This window comes from Vulpes lagopus, chromosome 8 (genome assembly GCF_018345385.1).
Source record: "Vulpes lagopus strain Blue_001 chromosome 8, ASM1834538v1, whole genome shotgun sequence".
NCBI classification, from domain to species: Eukaryota; Metazoa; Chordata; class Mammalia; order Carnivora; family Canidae; genus Vulpes; species Vulpes lagopus.
The window spans coordinates 7646326-7667442 of NC_054831.1; the positions used below are offsets into that span (position 1 = coordinate 7646326).

The following is a 21117-nucleotide window of genomic DNA, read 5'->3' on the forward strand; positions in this document are numbered from 1 at the left end:
GGATCTCTCTGCATTATTTCTTACAACTGTATGTGAATCTACAAGTACCTCAGAGTAAAAAATCTTAATTTAAAAATAAAGTTTAAAAAGGAAAAAAGTTAAAACAAAAAATAGAAAAAAAATAGCAACAGAAAATAACTTATGGCGATCCCTGGGTGGCTCAGTGGTTTGGCGCCTGCCTTCGGCCCAGGGCGTGATCCTAGAGTCCGGGAATCGAGTCCCGCATCGGGCTCCCTGCATGGGGCCTGCTTCTCCCTCTGCCTGTGTCTCTGCCTGTCTGTCTCCCTCTCTCTCTGTGCCTCTCATGAATAAATAAATAAAATCTTAAAAAAAAAAAATAACTTAAGAATAGTCATAAAGCACTAGAAGCACTCCTATTAGCTTCAAGAATAGGAAAAGGAGGACAGCCCGGGTAGCTCAGCGGTTTAGCGCCGCCTTCAGCCCAGGGCGTGATCCTGGAGTCTTGGGATCGAGTCCCACGTCAGGCTCCCTACGTGGAGCCTGCTTCTCCCTCTGCCTGTGTCTCTGCCCCTCTCTCTCCCCCCCCCCCATGTGGTTCTCTCACGAATAAACAAATAAAATCTTAAAAAATAGGAAAAGGGGGGTGCCCGGGTGGCTCAGCGGTTTAGCGCCACCTTCAGCCCAGGGTGTGATCCTGGAGACCCAGGATCGAGTCCCACATCGGGCTCCCTGCATGCAGTCTGCTTCTCCCTCTGCCTGTGTCTCTGCCTCTCTCTCTCCTCTCTGTGTGTTTAAATAAATAATAAAAAAATCTTTTTAAAAAAAAATTTTTTAAAAAAATAGGAAAAGGATGCCGGCTCTTACAGTGTTATTTAATATTATTCTAAAGGCGCTAGTCATTGCTATAAACAAGACCATCAGAAAAGAGCCAAAACGATTATAAATGAAATCCTTGCTACCTAGAAAATACAATACAATCAAGTGAAAAACTATTAGAATGAATTCAGTAGTATCCAATATCCAAATACAATATATAAAAATGAATAGCCTTTTTATTATATCCCACTACTACTCAATTAGAAAACTGTGTAATAAAGAACTTCATTCTATCTTTAATTCTTTATCTAAGTCATATGTAATTATTTTTTAAATATTTTAAAACTGTCCAGGAATAATAATGACTATGTATGCCTAATAAGCTTCTCCAAACATATTCTCCCAATTTTCCCCCACTGAGTACCATATTTGTTCTCAGATTTGCTGTGTCTCTAGTCTCTAGTCCACCCAACACTTTAGAAGCCAAAAACTAGGGACGCCTGGGTGGCTCAGTGGTTGAGCATGTGCATTCGGCTCAGGGAGTGATCCCAGTCTGGAGATTGAGTCCTGCATCGCGCTCCCTGCAAGGAGCCTGCTTCTCCCTTTATCTATGTCTCTGCCTCCCTCTCTGTCTCTCATGAATAAATAAATAAAATCTTTTTTAAAAAGCCAAAAACCAGAAAGCAGACTCAAACATGTTTTCCAGTCCCCCAAGGCCTCAAATATTTTGCACAAGTGTTAATAAGGTTCCTTCCAGCTCAGAATCTCCATCTTGCCAGGAGCCAGAATCCCTTTAATCAGTTCAAAGAGACTCAGTGTGCGTTCATTCTTGCGCAGCCCTCAGGACCATCTCTCCTCTTCATGAGGCTTCACTCTCCCAGGAATTCCAAGTTCTCAGTCAGTGGCGCTCACTCTAGAGCAGACCCACATTAATCCAGTTTTAGTCAGGGCCTCTCCCATTAGCCCCCATTTCAAACACTAGCCGCTTCTAAACCACTATCAGCCTAATCCATGTCCTTCAGGGGTCCCCTGAGCCATGTATCCCATGTGAAAGCCAAGACAAGTTTTTCACTCCTTAGACAGAAGTGCTCTGCTAAGCTCCAGGTCTTCAATATACATGAAATATCCTCAGTTAAGAAGCAAAGAAAAATAAATAATAACGCTAAACATCTCTAAATTTGTAAATAATGTATGAATAAGGTGTCCATTTAGATCAGTGGAATAAAGACAGATTTCTCACTAAATGGTGGTAGAACAAGGTCAACTATGTAGAAGAAGGAAATGGATTGCCTCACACCAAATCGGATGGATTAAAGAAGTGACCACAAAATATGAAATGATAAAAAGATTAATAGATTCAACTGCAAAAAATCAAAATATGTAAGTATTGAACACATACCATATCATAAAAAATATAAAAGCAAATATTTTGCTTCCGATCTTAGGTAAACTATTCCAAAATACAGAAAAAGATGAGGGGCGCCTGGGTGGCTCAGTTGGTTAAGCATATGCCTACAGCTCAGGTCATGATCCCACGGTCCTGGGATCAAGCCTCCTGCCGGGCTTCCTGCTCAGCGGGGAGCCTACTTCTCCCTCTACTCCTCCCCTCCCATGCTTGTAGGCACACTCTGTGTCTCAAATAAATAAATAAAATCTTAAAAAAAAAAAAAAGAAAAAGAAAAAGATGAAAAATTCTCTAACATTCTAAATGTTAACTGTATTCTAGATTTCAAACTCAAACAAGGAAAGCACAAAAGTAATAATAATAATATAGGACAATCTCACTTATGAACACAGATGCAAAAATCCTAAATAAAATATTGAACTGAATCCCAACAGCATATTGAAGATCACGCTCAAGATATATTCTAAGAGAATCTACCTATTAATATGATTTATTTTTTTAATTTTTATTTATTTATGATAGTCACACAGAGAGAGAGAGAAGCAGAGACATAGGCAGAGGGAGAAGCAGGCTCCATGCACCGGGAGCCCGATGTGGGATTCGATCCCGGGTCTCCAGGATCGCGCCCTGGGCCAAAGGCAGGCGCTAAACCGCTGCGCCACCCAGGGATCCCTATTAATATGATTTAATACATAGCAACAGGGGGAGTGGACTCTTAATAAATGCCCAGCAAAAGAACATTATACAGTTTATCACCAAATTGTATTTAGCAGTATTTTTTTAAAAACTTTAGTTTTTAAACTAAAGAAATAGTGCAAAACTTCCTTAACTAAAAAATTAAGTCAGAAACAATAAACATCCTACTTAATGGTGTAATGTTACATTAAAGTTCAGACAGGATATCCCCGACAACTCAAAACTGTGCCAGAGAGGTCCTAGTCAATGTAATCAAATAAGTTATTAAGAAGAATAAATATTGGAAGAGAGACTGGGTTTTCAATATTTATAGATAATATGACTATCTAGAAAAATCTCAAAGGATATACTCGCAAATTATTAAGACTCATGATTTCAGCAAGAATGCAGAAAGCATCGATCCAAAATCAACAAATAAGTTATCACTAACATTCCTATATGCCCACAATAATCAATCTAAAAACATGACAGAGAGAAAGATCAATTCTAAGTAGTAACCAAAATCACAAAATGCCTGGGGATAAAATTAATAAGACTGATATAAGATCTAAATTAAATTTTTAAGTTATTTTTAAAAACACAGAAGAGCTAAAGAAACAAACCCTGCTCTTGACCAGAAAGACACATTATTATAAAGATGTCAGCTATAAATTAGTTTAAAAATTACAATGTAACCACAATTAAATCCAAATCATTACTTTTTTTTATAGAAATTGACAATCTCATCTAATCATCAAATGGAAGAAAAAAGGCAAAGGATACAAATAGACATTATTCCAAAGAAGATATATTCATGGCCTACAAACTCATGAAAACATGCTCAACATCATTAGTCATCAAGAAAATGTAAATCAAAACCACAATGAGGTTCCAATCACACTCACTAGGAAGGCTGTAACAAAACACAAACAAAAAAATAATAAATATTGGCAAGGATTTGGAGAAAGTGGAACTTTCATAAATTCCTGGTGGATATGTAAAATGGTTCAGCCCCTATGAAAAACAGTCTGGAAGTTCCTCAAAAAGTTAAATATGGAATTACCATATGACCTAGCTACTCCAGTTCTAGGCATATGCCCAAAAGAGTTGAAAATAATTATACAAATACTTATACACACGTTCATAGCAGCACTGTTCATAATAACCAAAAGGTAAGGTAAAAAAAATAAATAAATAAAAAGGTAAGGTAAAAAAAATAAATAAATAAAAAAAATAACCAAAAGGTAGAAACAATCCAAATGTCCATCAATGGACAAATAAATAAATTGTGGCATATACATAAAACTGAATCTTTTTAGCCATAAATTATGAGCTTATCTGAAGGAATGAACCCATGCTACAACACTGATGAATCTTAAAAACATTATACTAAATAAAAGAAGCCAGAAGGACACAAGGTCATATATGATTCCAAGTATATGAAATAACCAGAATAGGTAAATGCACAGAGACAGAGATTGGTGGTTGCCAGAAGATAAAGAGAGGGATGAATAGGGAGCAACTACTGAATCGGTATGGGGCTTTCTTTTGGAATTAGACAGAGGTAGTGATTGTACAACACTGAATGTACTAATAAATGCCACTGAATTGTTCCCTTTAAAGTGGTTAATTTTATACGTGAATTTCACATCAGTAAAAAAAAAAATTTAACTATCAAATGGAAGAGAAAAACATACAGAATGATGGAAAATATTTGCAAGGAAAAGAGTAACAAGGTTTACTCTATCAGATTAAAAAACATCCTATGAAGTAATGGTTATTAAAAGAGTATGATATTCAGTACTCTTACCTTGATGAGCACTGAGCAATATATAGAATCATTTAATCACTACATTGTATACCTGAAACTAATATAACAATGTATATTAACTATACCAGAATTAAATTTTTTTAATAATTTTTAAAGAGTATGACATTTACTTGAAATAGTCAAAGACGTAGAAGAAATCTGTCTAGAAAGAGACTCTTAGAAAATTATAAAAATATATATTCAACTCAGTGAGGGAAGACCACTCAAAAGATAATGGGACAGTTCTCCATGCCAATAGCACTCTAACATGGTGAATGTTCCTAAAACCCGCCAGACTTTGTGCAAGAACTGTGGCAAGCACCAACCCCACGAAATGACACACAGAAAAAGAAGGCAAAGATTCTCTTTCGTGGTACCTGAGTGGTTCAGTTGGTTAGGCAGTCAACTCTTGATTTCTGCTCAAGTCACAATCTCAGGGTCTTGGGATAGAACCCCAAGTTGGGCTCCATGCTCAGCGGGGAGTCTGCTTGGTATTCTCTCTCCCTCTCCCTCCATCCCTCCCCGCATTTGCACACATTCACACTCTCTCACAAGTGAATAATCTTTAAAAGAAAGAGAAAGAACAAAAAGAAAGACAAAGGAAAGAAAGAAAGAAAAAAGAAAAGAAAGGCAAAAATTCTATTTATGTCCAGGGAAAATGGCATCATGACAGGAAGCAGAGTGGCTATGATGGGCAGAAAATCAGTAAGCAGATTTTCTAGAAAAAGGCTATAGAAGATTGTGCTGATGCTTGAATGTGTTGAGCCCACCTGCAGATCTAAGAGAATGCTGGCTATTAAGAGATGCAAACATTTTGAACTGGGAAGAGATAAGAGAAAGGAAAACTAATCCAGTTCTAAACTTCATATTTTGTCATATTACGAAAACAATAAAATCTTGAGGTATGTTCACCTCAATCAAGATAATGGGACAACTGGGTATTTAGAGAAAAATAGTTAGGTCCTATTACTACACATTAAAAAATAAGACTGCAGTTGGCTTAAAGTGATAAATGTTAGAAGTAAAATTATAATTATATTAAGAGAAAATATAGGGGAAAAATTGCTTAAAATAAATGGGTAAAGAAAGTCTTCTTAGTCAAGACAAAAAAAAAAAAACCACAGACACCATAGAGAAAAAGACTCAAATTTTAAAAATTAAAAACTTCTGGGCGGCCCTGGTAGCTCAGCGGTTTAGCACCGCCTTCAGCCCAGGGTGTGATCCTGGAGACCAGGGATCGAGTCCCACATCGGGCTCCCTGCATGGAGCCTGCTTCTTCCTCTGCCTGTGTCTCTGCCTCTCTCTCTCTCTCTCTCTCTCTCTCTGTGTGACTATCATAAATAATAAAAAATAAATAAAAAATAATAAAGATTTTATTTATTTGTTCACGAGAGACACAGAGAGAGAGAGAGAGAGGCAGAGACACAGGCAGAGGAAGAAGCAGGCTCCATGCAGGGAGCCCGATGTGGGACTCGATCCCTGGTCTCCAGGATCACACCCTGGGCTGAAGACGGTGCTAAACTGCTGCGCCACCCAGGGATCCCAATAAAATCTTTAAAAACAAAAACAAAACAGCTTTTTAAAAAATAAATAAATAAAAATTAAAAACTTCTGTACACCAAAAGAAGCCATAAATAAAGACAAAACAACAGACTGAAAGAAAATATCAGCAACACATAAGAATTCAAGGATTTAGGGGAGCCTGAGTGGTTCAGTCAGTTAAGCGTCTGCCTTCAGCTCAGGTCATGATCTCAGGGTCCTGGGATCAAGCCCCACATCAGGCTCCCTGCTCAGTGGGGAGCCTGCTTCTCCTCTGCTTGTGCGCTCTCTCTCTCTCTCTCTCTCTATCACTCACTCTCTCAAATAAATAAAATATTTTTTAAAAAAGAAGAGGCAAATAGGAACAGTCACAAAAAGAAATATTCAAACTTAATTGGCCAGTCTTGGGCGTAGGTATGGCATTATTCTTCTGTGCAGTCAGAATAAAGAACCCCAAAACCATACCTATTTGAGGAATGGGGAGTGTCCAAGCTACCCAAGTAAAGTAGAAGGGGAAAGTGGAAAAATAAAACACCCTCAAGGACTTGTGCCCACTCAGTGAAGTATGGCTCTGAGAGATGAGTTCTGGAGTACATGGAGATGGAATGCCTTAAAGGAAACAATTTTATTTGCAACCAGTCAGAAAGCACTAACTTTTTTCTTTTTAGCGCTAACTTTTTTTAATTTCTAAAATGCAGAAACACGAATCTTATTCTTTATGAGATCAGTGAGGAAAAGTATTAAGAAATAAATTTATGCTCCTAAGTACAAGCAGGCCAGGATTAATTATTGGCAAAAAGTGACCAAAGCAGACACACCTAATGTTCTAGGGAGAAGCAAATCATTGAAAAATATCTACATTGTGATTCCATTCTACAAATTTCAAAAACAAGCAAGATTAAATAACAGTTTAAGGATACAAATGATGTGGTTCAAGTATAAAGAACATATAAAACTCAAGTTACCTCATAAAGGGAAAAAAAAAGTACGGATTACAAACAAGAATGTAGATCTTCAAAGGCAATGATAAATTTTTCTCCCGGGATCGAATCCCACGTCCGGTTCCCCGTGCATGGAGCCTGCTTCTCCCTCTGCCTGTGTCTCTGCCTCTTTCCCTCTCTCTCTGTGTGACTATCATAAATAAAGAAAAATTAAAAAAAAAAAAAAGTGGGATCCCTGGGTGGCGCAGCGGTTTGGCGCCCGCCTTTGGCCCAGGGCGCGATCCTGGAGACCGGGGATCGAATCCCACGTCCGGTTCCCCGTGCATGGAGCCTGCTTCTCCCTCTGCCTGTGTCTCTGTCTCTTTCCCTCTCTCTCTGTGTGACTATCATAAATAAAGAAAAATTAAAAAAAATAAAATAAAATAAAATAAATTTTTCCTACACTGGATAATCAACTAATTGTCCTATTATTCTGTATACCTTACACATATTTATCACACATTATTTTATAACTTCTCAGTATTTGATAAGAAACCGTAATTGAAAAACAAATAATGTGGGATTGACTATGTTGTACACTTGAAACTAAAGTCACATTGTGTGTCAACTATACTCAACTAAAAAATAAAACAACACTGTATAGATTGCATGTAAAGGCATATATATAGTCTTTTAATTCTAGATTCAATGTTTGTCACTGAAAATCTGCTTGGTTCTGTCATGTCCAAATAGACACCTGTTAGGAGTTAGCAAAATCCTTGATTTTCATCTTTTCTTCTGAAGTTGCATTAACAAGAAGATTCGTGGGGGTAGGAAGAGTTTACAACAAAGGGCAACACTCTTTGATCAAATTCACTGAGAACCACTAGCAATCACTTCAGGGAGCACTAGCAAAGAGGGTACTTGCCAGAACTCAAGAGTAAAAAGGTTTGCATAAGAAAATTAAAAGCAATGCAGGAAGAATGATGCAATTTGAACAGTAATATATTTTTCCATTAATTAGTTTTTAACTGATGAAAATTCAATGAAACCCTGGTTGAAACTTCAGCTCTCCATTGAGATCCTGCACGAAAATGAGAGTGAGTCCAGTTGAGCACTTGTAGTGTCAGAGCCAATTCTGCATGTAGTGGGTGGTTGCGAGTTCAACGACAGTACCACATGTACTCCTCCCTACCAGCCAGCAGTAAAAAAAAGTCCCAGAGAACCAGGCCTGGGCTCTGCCCACAACACTATCTTCTGAGCATTCCTTTCATTAGAACAGTACAAGATTACACAATGACCCTTAAGTTGAAACAGAATTCTGGATGCCTAAGAAAGTGGGATACTCTTTGCGTATGGTAAGCTGACTGCTGAGACAATCAATAAATGAATTAGCATAAAGTATGCTGACTTCTGTGGAAGGAATTTTATGAACACAAGATTTAAGACTTCTTATATAATAAACAACGCAACCACAAGAAGTAAAAGTAGTAGTTGCTGTTTAATTTTCATCAATTAAAAAGTAGAACTAAGAGTACTACAGTAAGAAAATGTTATTAGGGATCCCTGGGTGGCGCAGCGGTTTGGCGCCTGCCTTTGGCCCAGGGCGCGATCCTGGAGACCCGGGATCGAATCCCACATCAGGCTCCCGGTGCATGGAGCCTGCTTCTCCCTCTGCCTGTGTCTCTGCCTCTCTCTCTCTCTCTCTCTCTCTCTCTCTCTCTCTCTGTGTGACTATCATAAATAAAGTTTAAAAAAAATTAAAAAAAAAAGAAAATGTTATTAATCAATCAATAAACCTGTGACTTACACACAAGACTGTATTAAGTGATGAAAAGAAATTTTAAAAGACACTGTCCCTGTGTCAGAAGCATGCAGTAGTTAGAGACAAGATAATAGTAAAAAGTGGTGGTAAAGCCAGACATCAAAAATACTCCACAATTCTGTCCACTCTCCCTAGTCATCTGCTTTCCATATTCATACACTAGTTCAGCTAAACACATGTCCCAACCCTCCAAACCCACATACTGCAATGCACTTCTCTCCTCCTCAAATGCTTCACCCTCATTAGAACAACCTGAGAATCTTACCTGTCCTTCAGGTTTCATCCCAAAAGCTTTCTGCATCCTTAGAAGTCTTTTTTTTTTTTTTAACATTTTATTTATTTATTCATGAGAGACAGAGGGTGAGAGAGAGGCAGAGACACAGGCAGAGGGAGAAGCGGGCTCCACACAGGGAGCCCGATGTGGGACTCGATCCCAGGTCCCCAGGATCTCGCCCTGGGCAGGTGCTAAACCGCTGAGCCACCCAGGGTGCCCCTTAGAAGTCTTTTTAATCTACATACTCCCTTATGATCTTGCACAATTCTTTTCTATGGTTCCCTCCCTACTATTTTTAGTTCTATATTTGTTTTATCCCTCCTATTGAGACAGGAGTAACAGAAAGAAGTTGTGAAAAAACTAGATTTAAATCTAAATGTTAACTGTCCAACACTGACTAAACCAAACTACCTTTCATAAGCTTGTTTCCAGATATACAAAATAAATTATTAAATACCTTGCATTACTTCATTTAATAGAGTGTGTGAGAGAAAAAACAGAAACACAAAGACAAACAATATAGAAATGTATGGGGGAAATAAAGGACAGGAAAGTCATAGTTAATAGAACTGTATTTCACATGTTCAAAAAGAGGAAAGGGTTGAATGGGCTAAGAGGTGTCAAAGGTACTGGGGCACCTGGGTAGCACAGTCAGTTTCAGTTCAGATAGTGATTTCAGAGTCTAGGGATAAAGACTATGATGCCTGAAATGAAAAGTACACCCAAATGGGATTAACATCAGATCAGACATACTGAAGAAAAAATTAATAAACTGGAATATAAAACAATAGGAATTATACAAAATGAAAAGCAAAGAAAAAAGACCAAGAAATTAAGAGAGCATTGGTAAACTGGGGGATAACTTCAAGCGACCTACTCTATGCATAACTGAAATCTGCAAAGGAGGGAGGGGAAGGGGAGAAAGAAAAAAACATTTGAGAAAGTAACAGCCCAAAGTTTTCCAAATTTGATAGAAACTATAACACAAATCCAAGAAGTTCAATGACACAAATCACATACACAAAAAAGAAAACAATACTAAGACACATAAAATTATAAAAACAGCAGAGAAAAAAAGACACATTAAGTATAGCAAAACAGAGATAAGGATATCAGATCTCCTGTCAGACATAAGCAAGGAAGAGGACAGTGAACCAAAATCCTTATAACACTGGTGGGGAAAAAAACTGTCAATCTAGAATTCTTTATGTAGCAAATATATCTTTCAAAAACAAAGGCAAGGGGCACCTTGTGGCAGTTGGTTAAGCATGCAACTCTTGCTTCCGGCTCAGGTCATGATCTGAGTCATGAGATCGAGCTCACGTCAGCTCCATGCTTAGTGCAGAGTTGGCTTGAGATTCTATCTCTCCTTCTCCCTCCACCCCTCCCCCTGTGCACACGCTTGCTCTCTCTCAGATAAATAAAACCTTTTTTTTAATTTTTATTTATTTATTCATAGAGACAGACAGAGAGAGAGAGAGAGAGAGAGGCAGAGACACAGGCAGGCTCCATACAAGGAGCCCGACGTGGGACTCGATCCTGGGTCTCCAGGATCACGCCCTGGGCTGAAGGCAGCGCTAAACCGCTAAGCCACCAGGCTGCCCAAAACCTTTTTTTAAAAAAAGGCAAGATACAAACTTTTCCAGCCATGTGAAAACTGAAATAATCATTACCAGCAAATCTGCATTGCCAGATGTCAAAGGAAGTCCTTAAGGCAGAAAGAAAATAACAGATTGAAACTATTTCAGAAAATTAAAGAAAAACGAATACTTCCCAACTCATCCAAGGTGCCACCATTACTTTGATACCATAACAAAAACAAAGATATTACAAGAAGAAACATCCCAACCAATGCCTGTCACAACCATATATATATAATTTTAGGAAATCAGTTCCAACAATATAAAAAAAAGAGTAATACATCAGGACTAAGTAGGGTTTATTTCAAAAATGCAATGTTAGTTCTAATATTTGAAAATCAATGTATTTCACCATATTAAACTAAAAATGAAAAATCATCTCAGTAGACTCAGAGAAAGCACTTGTCAAATCCAACTTTATTTCTGAAAAAAGTCAGCAAACTAGGAAGAAAAGTTCCTCACTTACAAAGAGCATATATAAAAAGTCTACAGCTATCATCACACTTAATGGTGAAAGACTGAGCACTTTCTTCCTAAGATCAGAACAAGACAAATAGGTCTACTCTCACCATTTCTATTTAACACTGTACTGGGAATTAAATCCAGCACAATAAGAAAAAAAAAAACCCCCAAAGATTAGAAAGGAAGAAGTAAAACTGTATTCACAAATGACATAATCTTCATATAAAAAATCCAATGGAATCTATTTAAAAAGCCAATGGAATAAGTGAGCATACCCTACCTGATAGAAAAGATCAATTTACAAAAATTAATCATTTCTATATAGTAGCAACAGTCAAAAACACAAATTTGAAAAACCGTTTCAATACCATCAAAAAATACAAAATACACTATGTTGTACACCTGAAATAATGTATATTGTATATCATCTATACTTCAATTTAAAAAATGTTAGAAAATATATATGAAATATGTAAGGATAACCATGACAAAAGATGTACAAGATTTACCAAATGAAAACTACAAAATATTGCTGAGAAAAATAAAAGAAAATCTAAATAAATGGAGACTACAGCATATTCATAGGTTGGAAGACACAACATCACTAAGATAGTAATTCTCGGGACACCTGGTGGCTCAGGTGGTTAAACGTCTGACTTTTGGTTTTGGCTCAGGTCCTGATTTCATGGGTCATGGGATCCAGCCCCAAGATGGGACTCCAAGCTGAGCAGGAATCTGCTTGGATATGTTCTCCATCTACCTCTTCCCCTCCTTCTGTGTGTGCTCACTCTCTCTCTCTCTAAAATAAGTAAATAAATCTTTTTTTTTTTTTTTAAGATGGTAATGTTCCTCAAAGTGACCTAAATACGATCTCAAATTCTCAAGCAGACTTTTGGAAAAGCTGACAAGCTAATTCTAAAATTAATATAGAAATGAAAAAGACAGGCAGCCCGGGTGGCTCAGCGGTTTGGAGCCTGCCTTTGGCCAGGGGCGCGATCCTGGAGTCCCAGGATCGAGTCCTGCGTCAGACTCCCAGCGTGGAGCCTGCTTCTGCCTCCTCCTGTGTCTCTGCCTCTCTCTGTATGTGTCTATCGTGAATAGATAAATAAATAAATCTTTAAATAAATAAATATAAATATGTACTGCCTGTAATATGTCAACTATTCCACAGCACATCAGCTTTTTAAAAATATAGTCTTAACCAGTAATTAATAATCCTTCAAATAAATACAAACTGGACCCAAATTCGTTCACATAAAACTATTCCCTGTTAATAATGTGCATTTTAGTCATAAAATTCATAGGGCATCCTTACTTCTAAACTATTAAGAAAGACTGATTTAAACTGGCAAAATTCAGTAAATCGTAAAGAAAACAAATGTCTTATTGGAGCAAAAGAGCTCTGAACAACTCAAGTATTGTTTCATTTAAAAAACTTACAAGGACTAAAAAGAATAACAAATTATGTAAATTGTTGCTTTTACTCTAAGTAGGACTAAACAAAAATAACAATGTTTATTGTTATTTCCTCCCTAGTATCATAACTGCTGCTATAGTTTCATAATCAGTCCTTTAAAACAGATTAAAGCTGAGCAGGGCAAAGAGAAAGCAGCAACTGTTTCCCATGTGGAGAAATGCTCTCTAAATGAGAAGTTAAAGAGAAATGTCTGGGGCCTTTCCCTGAATCCCTTAGCACCTAGACAATCACCGCAAACCTCTTTTCCTCATCAAAGCCTAATGGGAGTTAGAAACAATCCAATTTCATTAAAGGAAACCTGCCGAGGAACCTAAAGAGCAGAGTTCCTCAATTAGCATATGACTTTCTGCCTCCTGGTTTGTACCCAAGCTCTCCAATCTACCAAATGCTCCAACAATATTTATTTTAAAGATTTTTTTTAACTTCCTGCTATATCAGCCTACTTCATTACTTGTCCTTTTCCTTATAGTCCCTATAGTATTTATGTTGATATTCTCAGCCTAGCATTCACGCTGAAATCAGAACCTGATTTAGAGAAGTAACATGATGCAGTGCTGTGGAAGGAATATGAGCTTTGGAATCAGACAGACATGAGTCCATATTTTGGTCCTAATACATATTGCCTTATAACTTAAGTAAACTCCCTGAGCCACAATTTTCTCATCAGTAGAAGAGCCAAACCATCTTTCTCATCGGATAACTGGTATTAAATGACATAAGGCATGTGACTTATTTGACACATATGAGGGGAGGGGGCTCCATAAATAATAACCCCCTTCCTCTTCTTCACTTTCTAATTAGAAGGCATTTTCTGAGGCAAGCTACCTCTATTAGCCCTTATCAGCCAGGTGATTTCCATCCATGACATTTTCACTGTACTTTGTGCCACATTAAAGTCCTTCCCCGCCCATGTCTCTTTGCTGACATCCGTGCATCCCAGAAGCAGATGTACTGGGATATAAGAAAGGAATTGAAAGTAGTTGGATGGTACTCCCATGTTCATAGCAGCAGCATCATTCACAATAGCTAAAATGTGGACCCAGCCCAAGTGTTCACCAACAGAGGAACAGATAGGCAAAATGTGGTATATACATATAAGGGAAAATTATTCAACCTTTAAAAAGAGGAAGTTCTGACTTATGCTACGACATGGATGAACCTTAAGAATACTACGCTAAATGGAATAAGCCAGTCCCAGAAAGATACTGTTTAATTCCACTTCTGAGGTACTCAGAGTACCCAAAAATCATAGAGACAAAAGGTAGAATGGTGGTTGCCAGAAGCTGGGGAGAGGAATATGAAGTTTAACAGGCACAGAGTTTCAATTTTACAAGATGGAAACCAGTTATGGAGATGGATGGTGGTGATGTTTGCACATTATGAATGTATTTAATACCACTGAACTATACACTTAAAAATGGTTAAGATGTGGGGCACCTGGGTGGCTCAGTGGTTGAGCATCTGCCTTCAGCTCAAGGTGATCCGCGGGTCCCAGGATCAAGTCCTGCATCTAGCTCCCTACAGGGAGCTTGCTTCTCCCTCTGCCTGTCTCTACCTCTCTCTCTCTCTATGTCTCTCATGAATATATTAAACCTAAAAAAAATAAAAAAAAAAAGACTAAGATGTTAAATTTTACCACAATAAAAAAAAAACAGAAGAATAAGTTTCTTTTAACTAACAGTAAACTAAACCTGACCACTTTCCAGCCTCAATGTGAGAATCAATCACATAATTACAACTCTCAGGCATCAAGTTCTTGCTATGGTTCCAAATAAAATGCTGTCTGAAAAGTCCTCATCAAATCCTTCTATGTCCCATAATGTGACACAACGGAGCATCTTGTGCAGCTCCAATACCCTCCATCTAATAAAGAACATTCATCTAACAACAAGAATTCTGGCCATCTCTCTGACATTGCCAGTAATGGCACAGATGGCTGGACCTCAAAGGGATCAATGGAGCTATTCCAGGCCCACTCACAGTCCGACTTATTTATGCATTAAGCATACTCCCCACATAAAACTTAAAAATTTTCTGAAGGTTCCAAAGGACGTTCTAAAAACTGGATTCTATAAGGCTGGTTCTACAACACTATAGGAATCCAAAGTCTAGGATAAATTGGGAAACTGCAAATAAAAGTTTACCAATCTCCCTCAAGAAAATGCTTTGTTATACTTTTTTGTACTTAAAATATTGAGCCATCTCAAAATCATTTCCAATCCAATGCCCAAAATCAACTGGTCTGAAGGCATTCTGAGGTGAGCACTATAAAATGTGCCACGAATATGACTCTTAAAAAACATTTACAGAGGGATGACTGGGTGGCTCAGCGGTTGGGCACCTGCCTTTGGCTCGGGTCGTGATGCCCAGATCCGGGATCGAGTCCCACGTCAGGCTCCCTGCGAGGAGCTTGCTTCTCCCTCTGCCTATGTCTCAGCCTCTCCTCCCAATCTGTCTCTCATAAGTAAATAAATCTTTAAAAAAAAAAAAAAACATTTACAGCAATAACTCAAATGTACTAAAAGCTGGGGGTGGGTGACAGTAGAAATAGGGAGTTGTTCAACAGGTATAGAGTTTTAGTTTTGTAAAATAAAATTTAAAAAAACGGCCTAGTGTAAATATAGTTAACATCACTGTACACTTAAAAATGGTTAAGAGGGTAAGTTTTATGTGTTTTCATTACTACAATTAAAAAGAAACAATCACAGGGCACCTGGGCAGTGCAGCTGGTTAAGTGTTAAACATTAAGACTCTTGGTTTAGGCTCAGGTCGTGATCTCAGGATCCTCCAGCACTGCCTCCAGCTCCACACTCAGTGGAGTCTGCTTAAGACTCTCTCTCTCTCTGGCCCTCCCCCCAACACACACACATACACACACTCTTGCTTCCTCTAATAAATAAATAAACAAATAAATCTTTAAAAGAAAGAGTCACAGAAGTTAGTGCCCTAGTGGTCATACTGATGCGAACATTTCAAATCAACTAGCTTCTATTATCCAATACTAATCTCTAAAATTCCTTTAGTCCCAATTAAAAAAAAAAAGTAGATATCTTGCTGGTAGGATATAAGCTTCTCCAACTAGAATAAAGCTGTGGGAGTATGTTTAGGAAATAAGAAGACAATACAAATACTAAGCAATGGTAGAAATACAAAGTAGACTATTTAAACCCAATCTGTGTACACCACCATCTGCAATGCAGATGTAAGTAAAGTCTCTAAGTAAAACTGTATAGAGGCTTCTCCTTACTCCAAAGATAAAGAAAAACTCAACCTGCTTATAAAGCCCAGCACCCGCCTCTCCAGCCCCCTCTCCTGCCAGATTCTTCAACACTCTTCCTATTCTCTACATAGAGCTGTACCCTGTATCCCCAGTCCTCCCCAAGAACCCCACCATCTTTGCCCTTGCTGTTTGCTGACTGGAATACTCTTCCTTTCCTGTGCATCCTTCAGATCTTAGTTCAAATGTCATTCTTGTGACTTCCCTAAATCAAAAAGTGTCAGTTGGAGTTTTACATTCATGTGATTATTTGGTATCGTCTGCTGAAGACAGGGGCCAGAGATGCATCCACTCTCTCCGTTTCCATAATAATGATGTACCCAATAAGCACTCATATATTTGTTGAACAAGTGAATAAATGGTCTCTACACCTGTAAGAAAGCAATGAAACATCGTTAAGAGGTTTCCTTAATGAATCACTTGAGGATGTCCAAAGCAATTGAACCTAAAATCCCTACTCAACTCCTAAGGAAAAAAAAAAAGTCAATTCAGGTGTCTGCATAAATTTCTCTGGCCCTTCCACGTCACTTGGCAAATGCTGAGCATAAGGCTGATAAGTAAAACACACAAATACACACACATCATGGATAAAGCAGAATTACTCCTTGCTGAGCAACTTGTTTTTTGTATTTCTTTATACAATGCCTGCTACATGGGGGGGGGGGGCACTCTGGAAATATCTGTCAAATGAATAAAGAGCAACATTTCACAAGACTTTTAGGTATTTATGAATCAGTGACTAACTCTACTGAAAAATGAAGTGATTTGGGCAGCCCCGGTGACCCGGCGGTTTTAGTGCAGCCTTTGGCCCAGGGTGTGATCCTGGGGTCCCGGGGTCGAGTCCCACGTCGGGCTCCCTGTACGGAGCCTGCTTCTCCCCTCTGCCTGTCTCTGTCTCTCTCTCTATGTGTGTCATGAATAAATAAATAAAACCTTTAAAAAAAAAACTGTGGTGATTCATATGAAAGTAAGACCATCACCGAACCAAAGGAGCGCATCTCTTAATCGGCAAAGTCCCCTGCTAGTAGCTATATTCATTTAGATCTCGTACTAAGAGTGGAAGAAATAGATACTGCAATCAAGTGACTGTAGAGCTTTAAATAAAAGCTACAAAGTGTCACTTGGAACTACTTCCCAAAATGCTTAAGAACATAAGAAACTCTTTAGAATTCCCAGTCCCCTCCAATACAAATACAAACTGTATTTATACTTCAGAGATATAACCCATAAACATAATACAGAGAACTCCAGCCCACACTGACCTCTCCTCCCTCTGATTTTGCATTTAAACAATGCTGCTTTATAGTTTTCCCACTAATTTAATGAAAACACTCTCTTGTTTTATATCCCTTCGTGTACGTGAAACACTGTGGGTGCTTATTAAATGCTTACTGAACTTACATGAAATCATATTGAATAGTGGATTTTAGTATAGAAATTCCTGCCAAAAAAAAAAAAAAAGAAAAGAAATTCCTGCCAATGTCATTCCTGAAAACTGTTCACATGCCTCACTTTTAGCTCCATCATTAGATCAAATATAAAGCGGTTACCTGACAATGTCTATATTATTGTCTTCTTAGGACCACACCTACAAACTCAATTAAGGGAGGTTTTCTGGGGGTTGGGTATCTTTTCAAGTGTAAGTCAGAGATCCTAACAAACACCTGCCCTTACTTTCTTTGAAGTAGTGATTTCACTTGATATTCCCCCCCCCCCCAAAAAAAAAAAAAACTCAGTCCCGGGGAGAGTCCCTTCTGTAGGAAACTGGACGAGACAAAAATCTAAGTAAACTACCTAATCCCTAACCGCGCATCCCTTAAAACAGAAAACCTAACCCTGCGGAAAAGGATCAGTTCAAGATGTTCAGTTACATCCGTCTCCACCATCAACAAAGCGGGTAAGAGAACATCGCTCTGGAAAGCGCAAAGTAGCAAACGTCAAGGATCCTTAGTTAAGCGGCTGCTGTTCGGGGCTCCTCAAACGCTCCATCCCACACATCCGTATCAGGACCCGTGAGAACGCGTCCACAGGTGACCGAGCCTCGGGAAGCGTCCGCTCGGCAGCAACAGGCTCTGTTTAATTCTGGTTTTCCCATCCGCCCTAAGGGGAGGGGGCGGCAGGGGCGGGCCGGGGCGGGAGCCGAGGGGCCGGGCGGGCCGGGGCGGGTCCGGTCGGCGGGGAGCTGGGGGCTCGCGGTGGGCAGGTGCGACGCCGGAGCCGGGCAGCGATGCCAGAGGCGGAGGGCGCACGCCCGGGGCCGCCGCCGCTGAGTGCCGCGGGCGCCCGGCGGCCCAGACCCAGGGCCGGTCGCGGGAAGGGGGTCGAGGTGGGGCGCGCGGGACGGGGGCGGGGAGGCCTCACCGTTGCTCGCGGGAGGCTGGCGCCGCGGCGGTCCCGCAGTTGCTAAGGAGAATGCTCTTCCGGGTCAGGGGCGCGGCGGGGTAGCGGCGACGGTGGCCGGCCGGGGCCAAGAGCGGCGCGCGCTGCTGCAGCGCGGCGGCGGCGGCGGCGGTGGTCGCCGGTCTCGCGGCTGCGCGGGGCGGGGCGGGGCCTGGCTGGGGGCTCGCGGGACTTTTGTGACCTCGCGTCGCGGGGGCGACGGGCTATGGCCGGTCACTCTAGCCAGGCGACCTCTGAGAAAGCCTTCCCGCCGGCCCGCGGGCGCCTCGGCCCCCTGCTCCGGAGCCAGGCCGCTGCGGGGGATGCTGAGCCCGCCCGGCCCGGGCTCTCGCCTCGCTTCTCGGCTCTTCCCTGGGACACGGTTTTACTTATTCCTTCTTTCGTTTACTAGGCACTCGGTTGTTGGGCACCTGCTGAGGGAAGGCTCCGGGGGCTGGGCCGGCCCTGCAGGTGCCGATGCTCCGGGGCTGGGCTGGCCCTGCAGGTGCCGATGCCCCGGGGCTGGGCTGGCCCTGCAGGTGCCGATGCCCCGGGGCTGGGCTGGCCCTGCAGATGCACAGAGGGGCGACCTAGGCGGGGTCCCTGCAGGATGCACCCAGACCGAGAGCCGGCAGGCGGACGGCTGCTGCTTCCCCAGGGTGATACGTACAGGCCGCGGGGTCCACCCAGACCCGGGGGCCGGCGGGGGGCGGGGGGTTAAGCTGATGGTGGAGACTGAAGGACTGGGAGGAGTGTTTCACGTGAGAAACCGCCTTCCAGGGAGGTCAGTGTGGCCTGCCCAGGGAAGTGTGTAGAGAAGAAAGGAGGGAGCCCAAGAAAACATCAAATGTGTAGGTGTGAACAAAGGAAAAGGAACCTCCAAAGAGCAAAGCAGGATGTTCGGTTGAAGGACTGTTGAGAAGACAGCAGGAAACGAAAGAATTCCAGTAAGGACGTGGTCACCAATGTCCGATGATGTGGCCATCACATGCCCAAGGATGACGATAAAAAATTTTTTAAAAAAATCAAAGTTTATGAATAAGGTGTCAAAGTGGACAGTGGCTTGAATCTGTGTAGTGAAGGAGTCCACCACCATATGGTCCATATTAAAACAAGGGGAAAAGATACATTAAATTGTTCCTGAATGCATTAATGTTTTTGAAAGTATTTTGTAAACTCCAGAATTCCTCTACTAATACTTACTGATATCTCTACTAATTCTTTTTCTTTTTTTTTTTTTTTTAAGATTTATTTATTTTAGCGAGAGAGAGCATGTGCAGGAGGAGCCGCAGAGGGAGAGAAACTCAGGCAGACTCTGCTAAGCCTGGAATCCGACACTGGGCTCAATTCCGTGACCCTGAGACCACGACCTGAGCTTGAAATCAAGAGTCAGACGCTTAAGAACTGAGCCAGCCAGGCTCTACTAATTCTTGAAGGTGGAAAATATTTTTTTTTTAATCTTGCATGTATGGTGCTTGCAACACATAAAGGCCTCAATTGATGTTTGCTTAAAGAATAAATGAACCCATGAGCCTATTTGTCTTTTAAGATTTATTTGAGAGAAAGAGGGAAACAGAATGTGACCAAGGGAAGGGGCAGAAGGAAAGTGAGACTCCTCAAGCAGACACGTGTACATACAACACACACACACACACACACACATACCCTGAGCACAGAGCCTGACCTGGGTCTTGATCCCAAGACCCTGAGATAACAACCTCAGCCAACATCAAGAGTCAGAAGCTTTACTAACTGAGCCACCCAGGCACTCTGAGCCTTTGGTTTTTTAATGTTCACACAGGTCAGAATCCTCAGCAAAACTGTGATATAGGCAAAACTTGTCTATTCAAACTAGATGAGATGGAAGAAGCCCAGCAGGGGCAGGAGGCAGAGGATGGCAAAGCTACAGTGATTCAGTAGATGGGAGAGGGCCCATGGAGCTTTGGGTGGGAAGACCCAGAAAAGGAAAAGAATAAAGGATTAATGACATAATAGCTGGGGGTTCAGAGCCAGAAACGGGAGATAAAGCCAAAGTAACTAAAAATATTAGAAGCAGGAATAGATGAGCAAGGACAAGAGCAAAAGAAGGACAATTATTGTATGTAAGTTCAACAGGCATATCCCATTTGGGGACAAGCTGACAAAGTGTGGAGTCAGCCGATGTGAAGGCTACAGGGCTCAGTGGACATGTTCCCATATCATCTAAGTAGAGTGAACTCTAGGCTTCCTCATGTGGACCAAAGGAAAACCACAACACTGTGGAGTGACTAGGGGTGAGAGTCTTGCCTCACAAGCATACCTCCAGTCCAGAACCAGTACATTCCCATTATATCAAGTATTACAATAGGCCCACCCAGAAGAGGAATATTCTCTAAGAGACTGTAAATCTATCCACAATGGATGTGACCAGCCATCTCTGGAATAAACCAAGAAATTCAAAATGTGTGGCTGACACGTTTGGAACACCCAAAATATCAGCCAAGGGAGCCTAGGAGTAACATGAGCAAGGCAGGACCAGAAAGTGGTTACAGGTTGATAAAAGGAAGCTAAATCAATTGTTCTGTGACCAGAAGGGACAAAATCAACTTGTAATATAGAAAAAAAAAAGAATCCCCAAATCTATAAAGTACGATAAATTCTATCTCACATTCTCCTGG

The 21117-nt window shown here is 40.6% G+C and overlaps 2 protein-coding genes across 4 annotated transcripts in view; one reads left to right on the forward strand and one right to left on the reverse strand.

The window, feature by feature from the left end:
• The window catches only part of DIS3L2 (DIS3 like 3'-5' exoribonuclease 2), a 349588-nt gene extending 331094 nt beyond the window's left edge, over positions 1 to 18494 (reverse strand). The window contains exon 1 of one of the 3 annotated variants that reach the window (XM_041765744.1): positions 18443 to 18494. The gene's annotated coding sequence lies outside the window, so the exon portion shown is untranslated. The remainder of the gene's footprint in view (positions 1 to 18442) is intronic. The other 2 variants (XM_041765743.1, XM_041765746.1) reach the window with 2 other exon arrangements.
• Positions 18309 to 19996, forward strand: LOC121497070 (translation initiation factor IF-2-like). Its single transcript, XM_041766116.1, has 3 exons — positions 18309 to 18407; positions 18511 to 18842; positions 19707 to 19996. The coding sequence occupies exons 1-3, from the start codon at positions 18309 to 18311 to the stop codon at positions 19780 to 19782; spliced, it is 507 nt and encodes a 168-aa protein (XP_041622050.1). The 3' UTR covers positions 19783 to 19996.
• Positions 19997 to 21117: the final 1121 nt, after the last annotated feature.